This window comes from Sus scrofa, chromosome 1 (assembly GCF_000003025.6).
Source record: "Sus scrofa isolate TJ Tabasco breed Duroc chromosome 1, Sscrofa11.1, whole genome shotgun sequence".
In the NCBI taxonomy this organism is placed as follows: domain Eukaryota; kingdom Metazoa; phylum Chordata; class Mammalia; order Artiodactyla; family Suidae; genus Sus; species Sus scrofa.
Window position 1 is genome coordinate 64396315 of NC_010443.5, and position 21967 is coordinate 64418281.

Genomic DNA, 21967 nt, shown 5'->3' on the forward strand with positions numbered 1-21967 from the left:
CATGTACAAAACCAAACTTGTAATTTACTTGTATATCCTCCATTTTCTATCTTGATTGAGAGGTTCACTATGCATTTTCCCAGAAAAACCAAACATTCCAAATCTTCTCTCCACACGAAACAAGTAACTTAATCCTTTAAAACTACCTTTAAATTTGCATCTTTCAAATTAAACCTTTGTTTGCTGTCCCTATTTTAGTTATCATGCCCTGTGCTTATACACTACTATACTAGATGACTAACTCATCTGTACTCAATTCCTTTATATGACTTTCACAAAAAACTTTCTCAAACACATACCTAATATGTCACAATCTTTCTTTCCAATGTCTCCTGAATAAATCAAGTCACCTGCACATTATCTTTAATCCTTCCGAATCTAGCCCCAGATTAACCTCTCCACTTTCCTTATATCCCATATCTCTCCACAGTCATCCCAGACCCATCATTCAGAACTATTTAATATAGGTAGAATAAATTATGTTTTTTTATGTCTCCACTCATTTGTCCAAACTGCTTCTTTTGCTTGGATGCTCCTTTTCTTCTGTACTTGGAAAATTCTGCTCATTACCCACACTAACTTAAATTATGACTTCATAAAGTCTTCTGCAAGTCCATAACTTCCTCCTCTGGCATTCCGCAGTTATTAACTTTTTTCCCAAAATATGTGCATCTGCCCACTAGCCTATAAGCTACTCAAATGCAAAGGCTGTTTTGTTCAAGACAGCAATAACTGTTCACTGTGCTCTAAACAACCAATAACTGCTAGAAAACATTTATAAATAAGGGCTTTTAGAAATATCTTTCTGGTACAATTTTGCTACTTTGCTTAAAACAGAAATCAAATGCTCTATTTCCTTATGTCAGTGTTCTATAGACAATGTGAAAGATAAAGCTGTTCTTGAACTACTCTAATATACTTTGAAAAATTAATTTTAAGGGAAGTCCATAATTATCTATAATTAAGGCCTAAGAACATTCCTCAAATATTATGTGCGAATTCTTCAAATTCCTGCAACAAATTCATATTCTATTTACTTACCAGGTTCTTACTGTAATATTCCCATAGAATGGTGACAATAGCAATGTTTGGCTCCCAGAAATCACAAAGGGTCAAACAACAGTGGAGATACATTCGTAACTGCTCTTCTAGTACACCATCCTGAAAAATAAACTGAAATTGTGAGGAAGTAAATGGGCTCTGGCAACACATATATTATCACCTGATATTGCACTGAATAACCTACTTCTAAAAAGAGATAAACATATATCACCATCTTACCCATTCTCATCCTCAGACCAGAAGGTCTGAATCAGCGTAAGTAATATTTCTAAAACTTTACTTTAGAAACCATTAGTATATTCAGGTAATTGAAATTACAAAACTCAATTATTTAAAAATTAAAATAGCTATTTCATAATTGAGTGGTGTAGAACCCCAAAGACTGAAAAAGAAACCCAAACTAGAAAGAAGTAGCATACATCATCTAACAATTACGATGTACCCAAATCCAGAGGACTCAGTTATATGTAGGTACGAGGTCAAATTCTTTATGGGAACATAAGAGTTGTTCTTCTAAAAACCAGAGGATTGGCAGAGCAGCTATATCTTAAGCTTTTAGGAGATGACAACAGGAAAGAGTAGGAAAGAAGTGACACTTTAATTTTCTATGATGAAATAACCAGGCATGTTAAAAAGTGATATGTCACTGAATCCTAATCATTCAACAATCATTTATTCAATGCTTACTATTTACCCGGTACTATTCTAAGGTACTAGGCATAAAGCAATGAAGAAGTCAGACACAGTACATGCACTAAGAGAACTTACACTTTGGGAGAGAATGAAAAAACAGGACATTGAAACAAACAAAGGTAAATAGAGTTACAACCACTGTGAAAAACAGAACAAAAGCAAGGTGTGTGATAAAGTAACTGGTAGAGGATGTGGATCATTATTTTATCAAGAATTACGATTGGAAAGGACTTTTTGAGGGTGGGCATTTGGACTAAATGACAATGAAAAAGAGCCAACCATTTGAAGATCTGAAAGAAAAGCATTCACAGTACAGAAAATACATGGAAAGTAAGCTTGGTGTTGCAGGATTAACTTAGAAATAGTCAAAAACCATTTCATTTGAGACTTTATAGGTCTTAGTCAGAAATATGGATGTTATTTTAATTATGTTGGGAAGCCTCTAGAAGATTGTAAGCATCAGAGTGGCATAAGATGATTGTTGCAAAAATATTACACTGGATCATGCATGGATAATGAATACAGTAGATGAGAACAGAAGTAGTAAGTCCAGTTAAAAGGTAAACAGTGATGGCTCCAATATAATAGAAAAGCAGACCGAGAGGTCAAGTAGAAAGTAGACATGCCAGGAAATCTGGAGGTGCTTGGGATATAGTATGCTTTAAATAAATAACTGTTGAATGACTGGGCTTCAATGGTGTGCCATTTTTCAACAAATAAGCACAATTATTTCATCACAGAAGAGTGGATTAAAATGTCTATGTCTACTCTTTTTTCTACTTCTTGCTCCTCTGGTCAACTCGAAATGTTAGGAGGTGATTCTGTGAAACCGTAGAGACTAAGTAAGTGGACAATTTTGGAGATACGGCTGGAAACAGAGGCAACGGGATTTGTTGAGTTATATTAAGGTATGAAGGAAAGACAGCAATTAGGGAGAACTCTCAGGTTTTGGCTTAAGAAAATGGGTTGATGGCACCATTTCCTAAGATGGCAAAGACTAAGAGTAGAGCACATGAGAGAGTACACAGAGCAACTAAGTGGAGGTAGTAAGTAAACAATTGACATATGGGTCTAGAGCTCAAGGGAAAAGTAAGAATTATTGATATAAATGTAAATGTTACCTTCATATTGATGGTGTTTAGAGCTAAGAGGCTAGATAAGATCAACCAAGGAAAGACCACAGATGAAAAAGAGAAAAGGATCCAGAACTGAGAGCCCTTTGCTATTCCAAAATTTAGGTATCAAGCAAATGGAGAAGAGTCTATAAACAAAACCAATGACCAATGAAGTAGGAAGGAAACCAGGCATCTGGTTTTGGAAGCCAAAAGAACTATTCCAGAAAGGGACTATGGTCAACAGGGTTGAATGCTACCGAAAGATTAAAATGACAACAAAGAACTTTTAGATTTGACAATACAGAAGTCACCAATGGCTTGACAACAGTAGTTTCAGGGATGGCAGAAACAGAATCTTAATTATAGCAGGTTGAGGCGATAATAGGAGGTGAGGAAGTAGAGAAATTTAAGTGAAGATATAAAAAGTCCTTGAAAAGATGAGAAAAGATTCACTGCACAGGTCAAGGAATTGGCTTTTGATAGAAACAGTGACACTTCCAAATATAACTGAAAAGCAGATTGAGAGGTTGTTTACTAAGCAGACATGTTGGGAGATTTGAAGGTGTAAAGACAAAGGAGTTCTCAACTGACTTTTCCTATTTTTTTCAATTTATGAGGCAAGATGCTTATTAGCTAAGTTGATTGGGGCAAGATGCTTATTAGCTGGAGTTCCCGTTGTGGCGCAGTGGTTAAAGAATCCGACTAGGAACCATGAGGTTGCAGGTTCGATCCCTGCCCTTGCTCAGTGGGTTAACCATCCGGCGTTGCAGTGAGCTGTGGTGTAGGTTGCAGATGCGGCTCGGATCCCACGTTGCTGTGGCTCTGGCGTAGGCTGGTTGCTACAGCTCCGATTTGACCCCTAGCCTGGGAACCTCCATATGCCGCGGGAGCAGCCTAGGAAATAGCAAAAAGACAAAAAAAAAAAAAAAAAAAAAAAAAGATGCTTATTAGCTAAATTGATGAGGCAAGATGCTTATTAGCTAAGTTGATTGTGTGTTAAAAAAAAAAAAAGTAATTCTGAAATAAGCCATTCTGGAAAGCAGAAAAGCAAACATTCTAGAGTAGACTGCCATTTGAGATTTATGATCAAGAATTTAAAGTTAGACCAGTCAGTGAGAATGACTGCATGATTTTTTTTTTTTTTTTGCAGCTGAATAACATTCAGCTGAGGATGAGGGTGGCAGGGAGTAAGAGAGGAGGATTAGGTTTTGGCAAGTTTAAAGTACATAAGGGCTATAGAATTAAAGATGTTTATTATGCAGTAATTGTAATAAGGGTTGTATAATCTAAACTGTTTAAAGAGGAATGTTCAGACATGGATGAATGCAGAAAAATGAAAAGATCAAACAATGATAATAGAATAAAAATGAAAAAAATGAAAAAATGTAAAGCATAACCATGGAATGAGGTGGGTGAGATAAGTAAAAGAAAATCCGATTAGAATTAAGAAATTTAGGAGTTCCTGTTGTGGCTCAGCAGAAATGAATCTGACTAGCATAGCACCTATGACGATGAAGGTTCAATCCCTGGCCTTGCTCAGTGCGTTAAGGATCCATCATTGCCGTGAGCTGCAGTGTAGGTTACAGACACAGCTCAGATGTGGCGTTGATGTGGCTGTGGTATAAGCCAGTGGCTATAGCTGCAATTTAACCCCTAGCCTGGGAACCTCCATATGCCACAGGTGCAGCCCTAAAAAGACAAAAAAAAAAAAAAAAAAAAAAAAGAATTAAGAAACTTAGAGCACAGGCAGACTATGAACAATAATGTTGGGGTCACTAACAAAAGTAGTATACAGATATAGAAGAAAACAGGGGTCCTGGTGCTAAATCTTTCAATAAATCAGAGTGAACCAAACATGACTAAATTTTAAAGGCTTTTAACGCTTTCAGTTATTAATCCCTTAGAATACACTCAAGCTTCAAGTCCTTCAGGAAACTCCCTAACTTCCACACTATACAGTGACTTTTCTTTATGCTCCACAGCATACTACACATACCTGTATCCTAGCACTTACCTTGCTAAATTTAATGACTATCTGCCTTTCAGTGTCTTTGAGCTCTCTGGGGGCTGGGCCTAGCACAGTGTCTGGTTCACTAAAGAGACTCCATAAATGTTTCATGAGCAAAACTGAGGTCTGGATTCTGGTGCCTCTCTTCACAAAGTAGCTATATGGTTTAGGGAAAGATATTTAGCTTCTCTAAGAGATGGTTAAACTCATTTAACCAAATAAGATTATATCCATCACCAACATTCTTTGATTTTATTTTGAAAATATTAAACCAGACCTAGGGTTATTCCTATGGCACACTACTGACATGAATTAAACATACTAATGTTACTATATTCAAGGTTAAAAAGTGGGTTATGTGAAAAAAGTGGGTTCATTTTGAAGAGTTCTGTATTGTTTTTATTTGGTATTTGAAACTCATCTCACATGTAAAACCTATTAAAAAAAAGTATTTAAACCATAAAATATATGAAGTTTGGGAAAAAACAAAAGGGTAAATATTGACTATGTGCCAGGCATTATATTTTACAAATGTTCATTCATGTGTGTCTCAAACCATTCCAGTTTTATTACATTCATTTTACAAAAAGAAAAAAAAAGTTTGGGGTTCAGAAGTTACAAATAGCTTACCCAAGTCCACTTGCGAAGGATCTAGGATTTCAGGATTTATGATTCCAAAGCCTGTTGTACATACTATTCTATGCCACTTTCCAAAAACAGGAGGGAAAACACATGAACATAATTGGACACCAGATTTGATCAAGGTGGCTCTTAGTGATCAGACCAAGATTTGAATCAAAGTTTGTGTGAGGCCAGAGCCCAGCTCTTTCTACTGTACCCAATCAAGAAGAAATTAAATATGGCATCTTGGGTCTTTTTTTTCTTTTTTATTTAAGGAAAGGAGATAAATGTCCCTTCATTTTTCTGCTAGTGGCTACAGATTAAAATGAAAAGAAATGGCTTAGAAAATACCATTTTCTCCATAGTTCTGGCAGGATGAGTAATCAATCAGTTGAGTATGACTTAAAAAGCAAGTTTCTTTTTTTTTAGCCTATAGTTAATTACAGATAGTACTTGCTATAAAATACATTATCACATTCTATATATTAAACCATTATTTTGTTTTGAACTGTGTTCCCTTAGTTTTTCTTAAAAATTCCCTTTAAGGAGTTCCCACTATGGCAAGCAGGTTAAGGATCTAACCATGCCTCTGCAGCAGCATGGGTTGATGTCCAGTTCAGCATTGCCACAGCTTTGGCATAGGTCACAGCAGCAGCTCGGATTTGATCCCTGGCCCAGGAGTTTCCACATGCCGTGGGTGTGGCCAAAAAAAAAAAAAATCCCTTTTAAAAACAATGTGTGGGTACCCATCAGCTGAATTAATAAAGAATTTGCCCATTTTCAAGTTTAGGGAACCAAAGAGATTAGAATATACAATGAAAAGGGGTAGAGGAGGCAAAAGACAGCTCAAATTTATAATGAAAAAAACAGAACAGAAATACAGTGAAATACAGTGAGGAGGAATATCTGAGTTTATTAATTTCTTTCTACCTTACATTTTCCCATCACATACTTATTGGAGAGGATAACTCACACACACACAATTTAAAAAGTATGGAAAACTGAGATGTTTTCCACAAGTTCACCAAAACAGATCTAGAAACCAAAACGGATTACTAATCAAACACATAGCAGCAAAGAAGTTTTAAAATAGAAATAACGAAGGGTGGGAATAGAGGTTTATTAAGAATCCTACAAGGTCAAATGCTTTGAGGGGGCACAAAGGGAGTAAAATACATATGAAGATTCGAATCCCAGCTCTGCCACTTTCAGCTGTGCGAACCTAGAGAAGCTCCCTCTGGGCTCGTTTCCCAATGTGTAAAATGGAACTTCTCAAGACTGTCATAAGCATGAAGTAGAAGAGTACATATTAAGTGCTATATATGGTGCCTGCACAGGAAGAGTTATCATTTTATTATTTGCAAGAGAGGAATTTTTTTTTAGGCCTAAATGTCGACTCTTTGATGATCAAATAATAAATGCAACAGGTACAAAGTATTGTACTTTAAGCTGGTATATTTCAATTTTGTTAGTGTTGAGGTGAAACTCTACCTAAACCAAGAAGTTTAATTAATATCTAACTTTATATCCTCCGATTAGAGATTTTTAATAAGTCAGGAGGCCTGTGGGGCTCTTTTCCACAGTAGGCTCAAACCTCCTGTCTCAATCCCAGAACCTGTGCTACCCAACTTCTGCATTTTTTTTTACAAGACACTATGGGCTGTCTGGTTTCTCATCTCAGCTGTGTAAGCTGTGAAAGCATATTCCACAGTGACTACTCCTGATCTCTGCTTTAGTCTATTTTTAAAGAATGTCTACCTTTATTTTGAAAGATCAAATACAGGCATATTAAGTTTGGGTACATTCCACATATCAAATTCTTTTACTGAACTAAAAATGAAAATATTTACTTTTTTTTAGCATATTCTATAGAAATGGCAATGTAACAATTGGGGGCTCATTTCTTATGTATTAACTAACCATACACATCAGAAACCATCAGGACAATAGAATCTATTTGCAGGCTAAAGAGTAACTGTTAGTCTAACTGATGGGATTTTTTTTTTAGGGTTGGCTAAAGAGAGTTAGATCCAATATTCCAGTCAAGATCCTTCTGTCCAAGAAACACATTTTTGGGGGATTAGTAATTAGATGATTATTGTTCTACATTGTTCAGATCTAATCACATACTGAGGTGTTTTTTAGCCTTGGACTCTCTAAATTCTTTGACAAAAGAAAATAATATTTTTGAAACACAAGGCTTGCTTAATTTCTTTTTATATCTTTCCATGACTTCTGTTAGGAAATTATTCTGTGATATCAGAAAATAATAAGGTTTTAAAAATTAAGTAACATAAAACAAAAAATCTCCTTTTGCAGATGAAAACTGTTTTTAAAAGCAAAGTCCTAACTGTTCAACTATAACTATGTAAGTATAATTAAACAATACAGGAGTTCCATCGAGGCTTAGTAGAAACAAAGTTGACTAGCATCCATGAGGACACAGGTTTTCATCCCTGGCCTTGCTCAGTGGGTTAAGGATCTGGCATTGCTGTGAGCAAGCTGTGATACAAGTCACAGATGCAGCTCAGATCTGACGTTGCTGTGGCTGTGGTGTAGGCCACTGGCTACAGCTCTGATTCAACCCCTAGCCTGGGAACCTTCATATGCCATAGGTGCGGCCCTAAAAAGCCAACAAAACAAAACAAAAACAGAAACAAAAAAATTAAACAAAAGAATGTTCTCTACAAACAAATCTCGATGTCTGTTTCTGGGAGATGCTCTCTGGATAGAAAAAGATTTAGAACATTATTTACTTAATTAAAGCTACAATGGAATGCCTAACAATTTCATTTGAAGGCTGCTCTATATATGTGAAACTTTTTTTTTTTTTTTTAAATATTGCAAATGGACTCTTTCTTTCACTGTTGGAGATCAAGTCAAAGCACATAAGCATGGTCAGATTTTAATTTACCTCAATGGGGGAAAACAAATATAATCAAACTGATGGCTCTATCCAAACATATTATTATTTATTCTTTATGACCACCTACTGCACCCACAAAATTGGTTTCAAGAACTCCAGCAAGTACTCCTACACTACTTATAAAATCTAATTTGATACAATCAAGGCATGACAAAATTGAGATCACTGGAGACAATGGACTGCTTTTTTCAACATATTATAATGACATCTTCTTTCACGGCAAAGATATTACTTTGACTTTATGCTAGACCTAAATTTACAGAATAAGTTTCTTAGACTTGCTGTACTTTCCTTGATGTTAGGATGACTGACTTGTCCCAGTTTTCTCCAGACTTTCTTGGTTTAAGCATTGAAAGTTCCAAATCTTGAGATATTACAAGCTGAGTAAAACCAGATGGTCAGCACATCTACTTGCAAGAATTAGTGACTTATCTTCAAAACAGCTTTAGCTGTTACCACTTAACTTACATTAATATACTTAATATACCACTTACATTGTCAAAGTATACTATGCAGTGTTAAATTAAGTTTCATCACTCTATAAGTGAGACAATCCAACTAAGCCAAGCTTTTTTCCCCAAGCAAATGAGTTTTTTTCATTTAAAAATCAAAACTATAGGGAATAATAATCCAAAGGGAAAAAAAGCATTAATTTCCAAGCAACTAAAAGTGCTTAAAAAGGGTTTTTAATTTCAGCCAGAAAGTAAACTTTTATACGGGAGATAATTATAAATTCTGTTTGTCCCTGACCATTATGGGCATTTTTTCCATATGAACCTTTCGAGATTTTTAAGAAATACACTATAATTTAATACACAGCTGAACAAAACCGTAATTTTATACACTGTTAGAGCTGAAAGTAAATTTAACTCAGAGGTTTTAAATTCTGTTAAGGCATTAAGATTTGACTAATACCTATTGTAAATTATGATGACCACTTTTTAGTGTTCGAACATTCTTGAAGTAAAAAAAATTCATGTCTGAAACTTTTTTTTTGGTCTTTTTTCTTTTTTTGTCCTTTTTAGGGCCGCACCCATGGCATATGGAGGTTCCCAGGCTTGGAGTCTAATCGGAACTGTTGCTGCCAGCCTATGGCACAGCCACAGCAACGGCAGATCCGAGCTGCATCTGAGACCTACACCACAGCTCATGGCAATGCCGGATCCTTAACCCACTGAGCGAGGCCAGGGATCAAACCCCAATCTCATGGTTCCTAGTCAGATTTGTTTCCACTGTGCCATGACGGGAACTCCTAAAACTCTAAGTTACTAAATCAATGGGTGCTCAAATATAACAAAGGAAAAGGCAAATAAAATGATATGGAAAAAAGAAAATAAAAACTTTTACAATGGTAAGGATAACATCTCTTCCATTACTGAAACAACTTATGTATTCAGAGCTTGTTGGCATTCTAACCTAGAATTCTTAGTTCATAATTGGAAGATTGATATTATAATAAAATATACTTGTATTTTCATCTAAAAATGTTACGAGTTAGTACAGATAACAGGAAAAGAGAGGTGGGATGAAGATGGAGAAGGAGTAAGACATGGCGCTCACATTTTCCCCCACAAACACATCAAAAAAACCCGTCTACATGTAGAACAACTGGCATAGAACATCTACTGAATGCTGGCAGAAAAAGACCTTAAACCTCTACATAACTTTGCTCTTAACAGGGCAAGAAACTCTCCACATAACCGGGTAGAACAAAAAAGGGGAAAAAAAGAGAGAGAGAGGAGAGGAAAAAAAGGAATCAGAACAGGACCAGCACTTCGGAAAAGGAGCTGTGAAAGAGAAAAGGAACCCGCACACTTGGACACCACCTAACTGACAGGGAGAGCAGCCCATACTGACAGGAAGCCTCAAAGCCTCGGAGAAAAACACAGCAGACGGACTGAGGAGGGAAAAGCAGAAAGTGCTGTACAAACCATTGGTACCAGCACCCTCAGACACTCAGGCTGGGGTTGGGCACTGAGATTCAGGCATTGGAGGTCAGCTCTGGGAGAGGACTAGGGATGACTGTGTGGAAACAGCCTGAGAAGCTAGGGAGTGGTGCTCCACATCCAAGGAAGCACTGGAGGAAGCTTGGGCCCACAGGAGACACAAGGCACCATTGAGGGAAGGCAAGAAGAGGAGGGGCAAGACTGCCACAGGAATTTCTCTCTCTGCATACACGTGGGCTTGCAGGAGGCAGGGCTCCTCTTGCACAGGCTCTCAGTTGCCAGGGCACCTCCAGTGGGAGTTATGGGAAGGGGGCAATATGCCACAGGTATCTTAGACTCCAGAGGTGGGCATGAACCACCACCAATAGGGGTCTGAGAACAGGTATCACCTACAGCCCCAGTAAGCTCTGGGGTTGCCGCAGAGAAGGGAACAGCAATGGACCCTGACCCATTGCCCTCACTCCCCTGGGAATGCACATGCCCTGTGTTGCCCCTGCCAAAGGCTCTGGGCACAACTTTACAAGTCCCCGAGGGTCACTGCCACTGCCTAGGGCCCTGTAACCAGGAGCAGCTTGTACTACCTATCCATGGCTCCTCATCATTGTCAAGGACCTAGCAACCATCACTGGATACTGGCCTGACCATTGCCTCCATCTTCCTGGAAGGAGGCTCAGGCTTTATACTGGTACAACCTTTATCAAGGAGATAATAGCCTGCAGATAATGGACTGAGGAAATGGACAGCAAGCATCCAAAACAAAAGCAGTCCTCACACTAAAACAAAAATCCAGGTGAGCCCTTACAAACTACCCAAGGCCACTCTGGCATATTAATAGGCCTCTAAGACTATAGTAGTTGTTTTGCCTAAACTCACAGAATAAGAAAAAATAAGCAAAATGAAGAAGCTCAGGAACCATTCCCAGTTAGAAAAGGAGAGGAGTTCCCGTTGTGGCTCAGCAGAAATGAATCTGACTAGTATTCATGAGGATGCAGGTTCCATCCTTGGCCTTGCTCAGTGGGTTAAGGAACTGATGTTGCTGTGAGCTGTGGTGTATGTGGGAGACATGGCTCAGATACCATTTTGCTGTGGCTATAGTGGAGGCCAGCAAGCTACAGCTCCAATTCGATTCCTAACCTGGGAAACTCCATATGCCACAGATGCAGCCTTAAAAAGGCAAAAAAAAAAAAAAAAAAGAATTCCCCCAAAAAAGCAAACAAAGAAGCAGACCTATGCAGTCTAACAGACACCAAGTTGAAAAAGGATATAGTGAAAATACTGAAGGAATTAAGACAGCATGTAAAGAGTAATATAGATTACTTTAGAAAGGAACTAGAAAATATAAGAAGGAGCCAAGAAAAATTAGAAAACTCATTTGCAGTCGCAAGCTGAGTTAAAGGCACTGAAGAATGGAATGAATAATGCAGAGGATAAGACACTTGGGAGATAAGATAATGGAAATCACCCAATCAGGACAGCAAACAGAACACCAAATGAAAAAATATGAAAGCAATATAAGAGATCTATGGGATAATATAAAGCAGGCAAATAGCCAATATACACATAACAGGGATTCCAGAAGGAAAAGAAAAAGAAAAGGGGATTGAAAATATATTTGCGGAAATCATGGCTGAAAACTTTCCAAATCTGAAGGAAACAGATATCAAGATACAGAAGCAAGAGGGCCACAAACAAGTTGAACTCAAACAGACCCACACCAAGATTATAATAAAAATGGCAAAAGTTAAAGATAAGGAGATAATTCTAAAGGCAGCAAGAGAAAAACAAAGAGTTAATTATAAGATAATCCCCATAAGTCTACCAGCTGATTTCTCTACAGAAAACACTATAGGCCAGAAGAGAGAGACAAGATATATTCAAAGTTCTAAAAGGGAAAAATTTGCAATCTAGAATACTCTATCCAGCAAGATCATCATTTTAAATAGGAGAAGTAAAAACTTTATCCACCCAAAAAAAAAAAAAAACAAAACAAAACAAACAAAAAAAACAACAACAAAACCCCTAAAAGAATACAGCAATACTAAACTCATTCTAAAAGAAATACTGAAGTCTCCTCTAAATAGGAAAGAAGTCACAGGATGGAGGAAATCACAACTGGAAAGTAAACACTTTAAAAAGCCAGTATACAGATCTGAAAGGGAAAAAACAAAACAAAAACCTACTTGTAAAAGCAATGATAAACAGAAGGAAAAGCAAAAGGATAAACCTGAAGATGTAAAATTACATCAAAATCATAAAATGTGGGAAAGGAAGGTAAGAAACTCCAGACTCTTTTTTTCTAGAATGTATTAGAGCCTATATGACTATCAGGCTAAAACTAGCACATAGAGGAACGGATTAACATACTTGAAAAACAGGGCAACCACAAATCAAAACCAAATAATACATTCACAAAAACTAAAAAAAAAAGAGGACACAAGCATAAAATAAAAGGAAATCATCCAAACAAACAAACAAACAAACAAACAAAGGAATGAAGGAGAAACACAGAATTAATGGGAAAACGAGGAGGTTAAAATGGCAATAAACACACATTTATCAATTACCTTAAAAATCAACGGACTGAATGCTTGAATGAAGACATAGAGTGGGAGTTCCTGTCGTGGTGCAGTGGTTAATGAATCCGACTAGGAACCATGAGGTTGCAGGTTCAATCCCTGCCCTTGCTCAGTGGGTTGAGGATCTGGCGTTGCTGTGAGCTGTGGTGTAGGTTGCAGACTCGGGTGGGATCCCGCGTTGCTGTGGCTCTGGTGTAGGCCAGCGGCTACAGCTCCGCATTAGACCCCTAGCCTGGGAAACTCCATATGCCGTGGAAGCGGCCCAAGAAATGGCAAAGAGACCATAAATAAATAAATAAATAAAAAGACATAGAGTGGCAGACTGGATTAAAAAAAACATGAGCTTACAATATGCTGCCTACAGGAGACTCACCTTAAGGCAAAGGACACATATAAATTGAAAGTGAGGGGATGCCACAGCCCAGTAACACCAGAGCAAGCTCTGCCTAGCCACATGAAATCTGCTTCCATCACAGTGCGAACCTCCCAGTCCTGTCTGCCCTCAGGAAGTCCTCCTTTGCTTCAGAGAGACCCTGTCAGCACCCCCCCCCACCCAAGAAAACCCATGCTGCCTCAAAGAAGACAACCAACAAAGCCAGCCCCCGGGAAACATTCCACAGCTGTGCCAAGGCAAACCCTGCCCAGCCAAGGGGAGTACAACTCCACCAAGAAAAAGAAAACAACAAGCAAGATGAAGAAGCTGAGAAACCACCCCCACGCAAACCAACAGGAGATCTCACCTAAAGCAGTCAACAATGAAACAAACCTCTGCAGTCTGACAGACTTGGAGTTCAAAAGAGAAATAGTGAAAATACTGAAGGAATTAAGAGAAGATATGAACAGTAATACAGATGCCCTCAGAAAGGAACTAGAAAATATAAGGAGGAGCCAAGAAAAACTAGAACATTCATTTGCAGAGATACAAACTGAACTAAGGGCAGTAAAAACCAGAATGAATAATGCAGAAGAACGAATTAGTGATGTGGAGGATAGAATAATGGAAATCACCCAAACAGGACAGCAGACAGAAAACCAAATGAAAAAACATGAAAGCAATTCAAGAGACCTATGGGATAATATAAAGCAGGCCAATCTATGCATAATAGGAATTCCAGAAGGAGCAGAAAAAGATAAGGGGATGGAAAATATATTTGAAGAAATTATCACTGGAAACTTCCCAAATCTAAAGGATACTGAGTTCAAGATACAGGAAGCACAGAGGGCCCCACACAACTTGAACCTAAATAGACCCACACCAAGACAAATTATAATAAAAATGGCAAAAGTTAATGATAAAGAGAGGATCCTAAAGGCAACAAGAGAAGAGCACAATGTTACCTATAAGAGAATTCCCATAAGGTTATCAGCTGATTTCTCTACAGAAACTCTACAGGCCAGGAGGGAATGGCAAGAGATATTTAAAGTGCTCAAAGGAAAAAATATGCAACCTAGAATACTCTATCCAGCAAGAATATCATTTAAAATAGAAAGGGAAATAAAATTTTTTTCCAACTAATAAAAGCTAAAAGAATACAGCAATACATATCCCAGGCTAAAAGAAATATTGAAAGGGCTTCTCTAAACCAAAAAGAAAGGATTGAGGAAACCACAATCAGGGAGGCAGTCACTCAGATAAGCCAGCAAACAGATTTAATCATGAACATGTTTAAAACAAAATAAAATTAAAAAGAAAAAAAAAAAGAGTCATCAGAATCATAAAATGTGGGCAAGGGATGTGAGGAAGTAAATTCTCTCTTTTTAAAATTTTTTTCTTTTCTTTCTTTTTCTTTTTTTGTCTGTTCCTCTTCTTAATTTTAGTATAGTAATGAAGTGTTTGAACCTACAGGACCATCAGGCTAAAACACATAATTATAGGAGGGGTTAGCATACATTAAAAACAGGGCACCCACAAACCAAAACCAAACACTGCATTTGCAAAAAATGAAAAGATAAACAATCAAAAAGAAAATAATTGGAGACCATCCAACCAAAAAAAAAAAAGGAAGAATGGAGAATCATAGAATCAACTGGAACATGAGGTTTAAAATGGCAATAAATAATCATCTATCAATTACCACCTTAAATGTCAACAGACTGAATGCTCCAATCAAAAGACACAGAGTGGCTGAGTGGATAAAAAAGCAAAAACCTTCAATCTGCTGCCTACAAAAAACCCACCTTAGATCAAAGGACACATATAGATTGAAAGTGAAGGGGTGGGAAAAAATATTTCACGCCAATAAACATGACAGGAAAGCAGGAGTTCCAATACTCATATCAGACAAAATATACTTTAAAACAAAAGACATAAAGAAAGACAAAGAAGAACACTATTTAATGATTAAGGGATCCATCCAAGAAGAGGATATTACTATCGTCAACATATATGCCCCAAATACAGGAGCACCCAGATACATAAAACACATATTAGCAGTCATAAAGGGAGAAATTGATGGGAATACAATCATAGTAGGAGACTTTAATACCCCGCTCACATCAATGGAGAGATCCTCTAGACAGAAAACCTATAAAGCAACAGAGATCCTAAAGGAAACAATAGAAAAGTTAGACTTATTTGACATCTTCAGGACAGTACCTCCAAAAAAATCAGAATACACATTCTTCTCAAGTGCACATGGAACATTCTCAAGAATCGACCACATATTGGGACACAAAGCTAACCTCAATAAATTTAGGAACATAGAAGTTATTTCAAGTATTTTCTCTGACCACAATGGTATGAAACTAGAAATCAACCACAGGAAAAAAAAAAAATGAGAAAAAATCTAATACATGGAGACTAAACAATATGCTACTAAAAAACCAATGGGTCAATGAGGAAATCAAGAAGGAAATTTAAAAATACCTGGAGACAAATGATAATGAAGACACAACCTCTCAAAATCTATGGGATGCTGCGAAAGCAGTGCTCAGAGGGAAATTCATAGTGATACAGGACTTCCTCTAAAAAAGAAGATCTCAAACTGACAACTTAACCCTCCACCTAAACGAATTAGGAAAAGAAGAACAAACAAAACCTAAAGTCAGCAGAAGGAAGGAAATTATAAAGATCAAAGAGGAAATCAATAAAATATTCAAAAAACAATAGAGAAAATTAATAGAACCAAGAGCTGGTTCTTTGAAAAGGTGAACAAAATGGACAAACCCCTGGCTAGACTCACTAAGAAGAGGAGAGAAAGAACCCAAATAAACACAATTAGAAATGAGAAAGGAGAAATCACAACGGATTCTGCAGAAATACAAAATACCATAAGTGAATACTATGAACAACTATATGCCAACAAATTTGACAATCTAGAAGAAATGGACAGTTTTCTAGAATCTTACAGCCTGCCAAAACTGAATCAAGAAGAAACAGACCAACTGAACAGACCAATCACTAGAAATGAAATTTAAGCAGTCATAAAAACACTCCCTACAAATTAAAGTCCAGGACCAGATGGCTTCACAGGTGAATTCTACCAAACACATAAAGAGGATCTGGTGCCTATCCTCCTCAAACTTTTTCAAACTGTTGAAGAAGGAACACTTCCAAAGACATTCTATGATGCCACCATCACCATAATTCCAAAACCAGACAAAGACACCACCAAAAAAGAAAACTATCGGCCAAGATCTTTGATGAATATAGATGCAAAAATTCTCAACAAAATTTTAGCCAACCTAACACAACAGCATATCAAAAAGATCATACACCATGACCAGGTAGGGTTCATCCCAGGTGCACAAGAATGGTTCAACATACGCAAATCAATCAACGTCATACACCACATTAACAAAAGAAAAGTCAAAAACTATATGATCATCTCAATAGATGCAGAAAAAGCATTTGACAAAGTCCAGCATCCATTCATGATCAAGACTCTTGCTAAAGTGGGTATAGAGGGAACATTCCTGAACATAATCAAAGCCATTTATGACAAACCCACAGCAAATATAATACTCAATGGAGAAAAACTGAAAGCCTCTCACTCAAAACTGGAACAAGACAAGAATGCCCACTCTCACCACTGCTCTTCAACATAGTTTTCAAAGTCCTAGCCACAGCAATTAGACAAACAAAAGATATAAAAGGCATCCAAATAGGAAAAGAAGAGATAAAACTGTCACTGTATGCCAATGACATGATGCTATATACATAGAAAACCCTAAGGACTCAACCCAAAAACTACTTGAACTGATGAATAAATTCAGCAAAGTAGCAGGATATAAGATTAACATTCGGGAATCAGTTGCATTTCTATATACCAACAATGAAACATTAGAAAAGGGGGAGTTCCCCATGGCTCTGTGGTTAACAAATCCGACTAGGAACCATGAGGTTGCGGGTTCGATCCCTGGCCTCGCTCAGTGGGTTAAGGATCTGGCTTTGCCATGTGCTGTGGTGTAGGTCGCAGACATGGCTCGGATCCCGCATTGCTGTGGCTGTGGTATAGGCTGGCAACTATAGCTCCAATTAGACACCTAGCCTGGGAATCTCCATATGCCAAGAGTGCGGCCCTAGAAAAAACAAAAAGACCAAAAAAAAAAAAAAAAAAAAAAAAAAATTCCTTGGAGTTCCCATCGTGGCGCAGTGGTTAACGAATCCGACTAGGAACCATAAGTTTGCGGGTTCGGTCCCTGCCCTTGCTCAGTGGGTTAAGGATCTGGCGTTGCCATGAGCTGTGGTGTAGGTTGCAGACGCGGCTCGGATCCTGCATTGCTGTGGTTCTGGCGTAGGCTGGTGGCTGCAGCTCCGATTCGACCCCTAGCCTGGGAACCTCCATATGCCGCGAGAGCAGCCGAAGAAATAGCAAAAAGACAAAAAAAAAAAAAAAAAAAAAAAGAAACATTAGAAAAGGAATACAAAAATATAATACCTTTTAAAATTGCACCTCACAAAATCAAATACCTCGGAATACACCTGACCAAGGAGGTAAAGGACCTATATGCCGAGAACTATAAAATTTTAATCAAAGAAATTAAAGATGATGTAAAGAAATGGAAAGATATCCCATGTTCCTGGATTGGAAAAATCAATATTGTAAAAATGGCCATACTACCCAAAGCAATCTACACATTCAATGCAATCCCTATCAAATTCCCCAGGACATTTTCACAGAACTAGAACAAACACTCCTAAAACTTATATGGAACCACAAAAGACCCAGAATCGCCAAAGCAATCCTGAGAAACAAGAACCAACTTGGAGGCATAAGTCTCCCAGACTTCAAGTAATATTACAAAGCCACAGTCATCAAAACAGTATGGTACTGGTATCAAAACAGACAGATAGACCAATGGAACAGAATAGAGAACCCAGAAATAAACCCAGACACCTATGGTCAATTAATCTTTGACAAGGGAGGCAAGAACATAAAATGGGAAAAAGAAAGTCTATTCAGTAAGCATTGCTGGGAAACCTGGACAGCTGCATGCAAAGCAATGAAATTAGAAAACACCCTCATACCATGCACAAAAATAAACTCAAAATTGCTGAAAGACTTAAATAGAAGACACCATCAAACTCCTAAAAGAGAACATAGGCAAAACATTCTCTGACATCAACCTCATGAATATTTTCTCAGGTCAGTCTCCCAAAGCAATAGAAATAAGAGCAAAAATAAACCCATGGGACCTCATCAAACTGACAAGCTTTTGCACAGCAAAGGAAACAAACAAACAAAAAAAACCAAAAAGACAACTTACAGAAGGGGAGAAAATACTTTCAAATGATGCAACGGACAAGGGCTTAATCTCTAGGATATACAAGCAATTTATATAACTCAACAGCAAAAAATCCAATCACTCAATGAAAAATAGGCAAAAGACCTGAATAGACATTTCTTCAAGGAAGATATACAGATGGCCAACCAACACAAGAAAAAATGCTCAACATCGCTGATTATAAGAGAAATGCAAATCAAAACTACCATGAGATACCACCTCACACCAGTCAGAATGGCCATCATTAATAAATCCACAAATAACAAGTGCTGGAGGGGCTGTGGAGAAAAGGAAATCCTCCTGCACTGTTGGTGGGAATGTAAGCTGGTACAGCCACTATGGAGAACAGTTTGGAGATACCTTAGAAATCTATACATAGAACTTCCATAGGACCCCGCAATCCCACTCTTGGACATATATCCGGACAAAACTCTACTTAAAAGAGACGCATGCACCCGCATGTTCATGGCAGCACTATTCACAACAGCCAAGACATGGAAATAACCCAAATGTCCATCAACAGATGATTGGATTCAGAAGATGTAGTATATATATACACAATGGAATACTACTCAGCCATAATAAAGAACGACTAATACCATTTATAGCAACATGGGTGGAACTAGAGACTCTCATCCTGAGTGAAATAAGTCAGAAAGAGAAAGACAAATACCATATGATTTCACTTATAACTGGAATCTAATATACAGCACAAATGAACCTTTCCACAGAAAAGAAAATCATGGACCAGGAGAATAGACTTGTGGCCGCCCAGGGGGAGAGGGAGGGAGTAGGAGGGATTGGGAGTTGGAGTTATGAGATACAACTTGGAATGGATTTACAATGAGATCTTCTGAGCAGCATTGAGAACTATGTCTAGATATTTATATTGTAACAAAACAAAGAGTGGAAAAAAAATGTATACATGCAAGTGTATCTTGGCCCCCATGCTGTACAGTGGAAAAATAAATTAAAAAAAAAAGTGAGGGATTGAAAAAAGATACTTCAATGAGAATGTTAATGACAGGAAAGCAGGAGTTGCAGTACTCATATCAGACAAAACAGACTTTAAAACAAAGCCATAAAGATAAAGGACACTATTTAATGATAAAAGAAACAATTCAAGAAGAGGATATTACCCTTGTTAATATATATATACTCCAAATATAGGAGCACACAAATACTAACAATCATAAAAGGAGAAACTAATGGGAATACAATAGTAGGAAATTTTAAAACCCCATTCATATCAATGGACAGATCCTCTAGGCAGAAAATCAGTAAGGCAACAGAGATCCTAAATGACACAATAGAACAGTTAGACTTAATTGATATTTTTAGGATATTACATCCAAAACATCAGAATATACATTCTTTTCAAGTGCACATGGAACATTCTCAAGGTTTGACCACATACTGGGACACAAAAATAACCTTAAGAAATCTAAGAGTACAGGAATTATTTCAAGCATCTTCACCAACCACAACAGCATGAAACGAGAAATCGACCACAGGAAAAGAAATGAGAAATCAACCACAGGAAAAGAAATGAGAAAAAACTGACTACATGGAGACTACACAACATGTTACTTAAAAGCCAATGGGTCAACGAGGAACTCAAAAAAGAAAATTAAATAATACCTTGGGACAAATGACAATGAAAATACAACCATTCAAAATCTATGGAATGCTGTAAAAGTAGTTCTTTTTTTTTTCTATTACTCAAATGAATTTATCACATCTGTAGTTGTATAATAACAATCTGATTTCACAGGATTTCCATCCCACAGCCCAGGCACATCCCCCCACCCCCCAAACTGTCTCCTCTGGAGACCATAAGTTTTTCAACGTCTGTGAGTCAGCATCTGTTCTGCAAAGAAGTTCCGTCTGTCCTTTTTTCAGATTCCACATGTCAGTGAAAGCATGTGGTGTCTCATTGTATGGCTGACTTCACTTAGCATGATAGTTTCTAGGTCTATCCACGTTGCAAAAAATGCCGGTATTTCATTCTTTTTAATGGCTGAGTAATATTCCGTTGTGTATATGTACCACATCTTCTGGATCCACTCCTCTGTTGAAGGACATTTAGATTGTTTCCATGGACATTTAGGAAACAACCTAAATGTAAAAGTAGTTCTTAAAGGGAATTTCATAGCAATACAGGCCTTCCTCAAAAAAGAAGAAAAATCTCAAATCAACAACTAAACCTACCACCTAAAAGAATTAGAAAAAGAGGAAAAACAAAACCTAAAGTCAGCAGAAGGAAGGAAATCATAAAGATCAGAGAGGAAATCAATAAAATAGAGATTCAAAAAAAATAGAAAAAAAAAAATCAATAAAACCAAGAGCTTGTTCTTTGAAAGAGTGAACAAAACTCACAAACTTCTGGCCGGATTCACCAAGGGAGAAAGAACCCAAATAAACAAAATAAGAAATGAAAAAGGAGAAACAATCTCAACAGATATTTCAGAAATACAAAAAAAAGTGTAAACTATGAACAATTATATGCCAACAAATTTGACAACCTAGAAGAAATGGACAACTTTCTAGAGATATAGAGCTTACCAAAATGGAATCAAAAAGAAATAGATCATTTAAATAGACCCATCACTAGAAATAAAATTGAATGTGTAATAAAACCCTCCCTACAAACAAAAGTCCAGGACCAGATGGCTTCACAGGTGAATTCTACCAAACATACAAAGAATTTACACCCACCTTCTTAAACTTCTCCAAAAGGCTGAAGAAGAAGGAACACTCCTCCCAAAGACTTTCCATGATACCTCCATCACCCCAATACCAAAAGCAGACAAAGACGCTACTAAAAGAGAAAATTCTAGGCCAGTATATTTGATGAATATAGATGCAAAAATCCTTCACAATATTTTAGCCAACCAAATCCAACAACACATAAAAAAGATCATACAACACAACCAAGTGGGTTTCATCCCAAGTTCACATGAGGGTTCAACATATGCAAATCAATCAACGTCATATACCACATTAATAAAAGAAAAGGCAAAAAACACATGATCATCTCAATAAATGCAGAAAAAGCATTTGACAAAATCCAACATCCATTCATGATAAAAACTCTTACCAAAGTGGGAACATACCTTAACATAATAAAAGCCATTCCTGACAAATCCACAGCCATATAATACTCAATGAGAAAAGCTGAAAGCCTTCCAGCTAAAATCTGCAACAAAACAAGGATGCCCACTCTCACCAATTTTATTCAACATAGTATTGGAAGTCCTAGCCACAGCAATTAGACAAACAAATGACATAAA

At 37.3% G+C, this 21967-nt stretch overlaps 1 protein-coding gene across 9 annotated transcripts in view; it reads right to left on the minus strand.

Annotated features, from left to right (window-relative positions):
* The window catches only part of MMS22L (MMS22 like, DNA repair protein), a 153879-nt gene that overhangs the window by 90237 nt on the left and 41675 nt on the right, over positions 1 to 21967 (minus strand). For 5 of the 9 annotated variants that reach the window (XM_021073207.1, XM_021073193.1, XM_021073188.1 and 2 more), the window contains one exon: positions 1042 to 1161. In XM_021073207.1, coding sequence (XP_020928866.1) covers positions 1042 to 1161 — 120 coding nt within the window. Of the gene's footprint in view, positions 1 to 1041; positions 1174 to 21967 lie in introns of all 9 variants that reach the window. The other 4 variants (XM_021073186.1, XM_021073197.1, XM_021073178.1 and 1 more) reach the window with 1 other exon arrangement.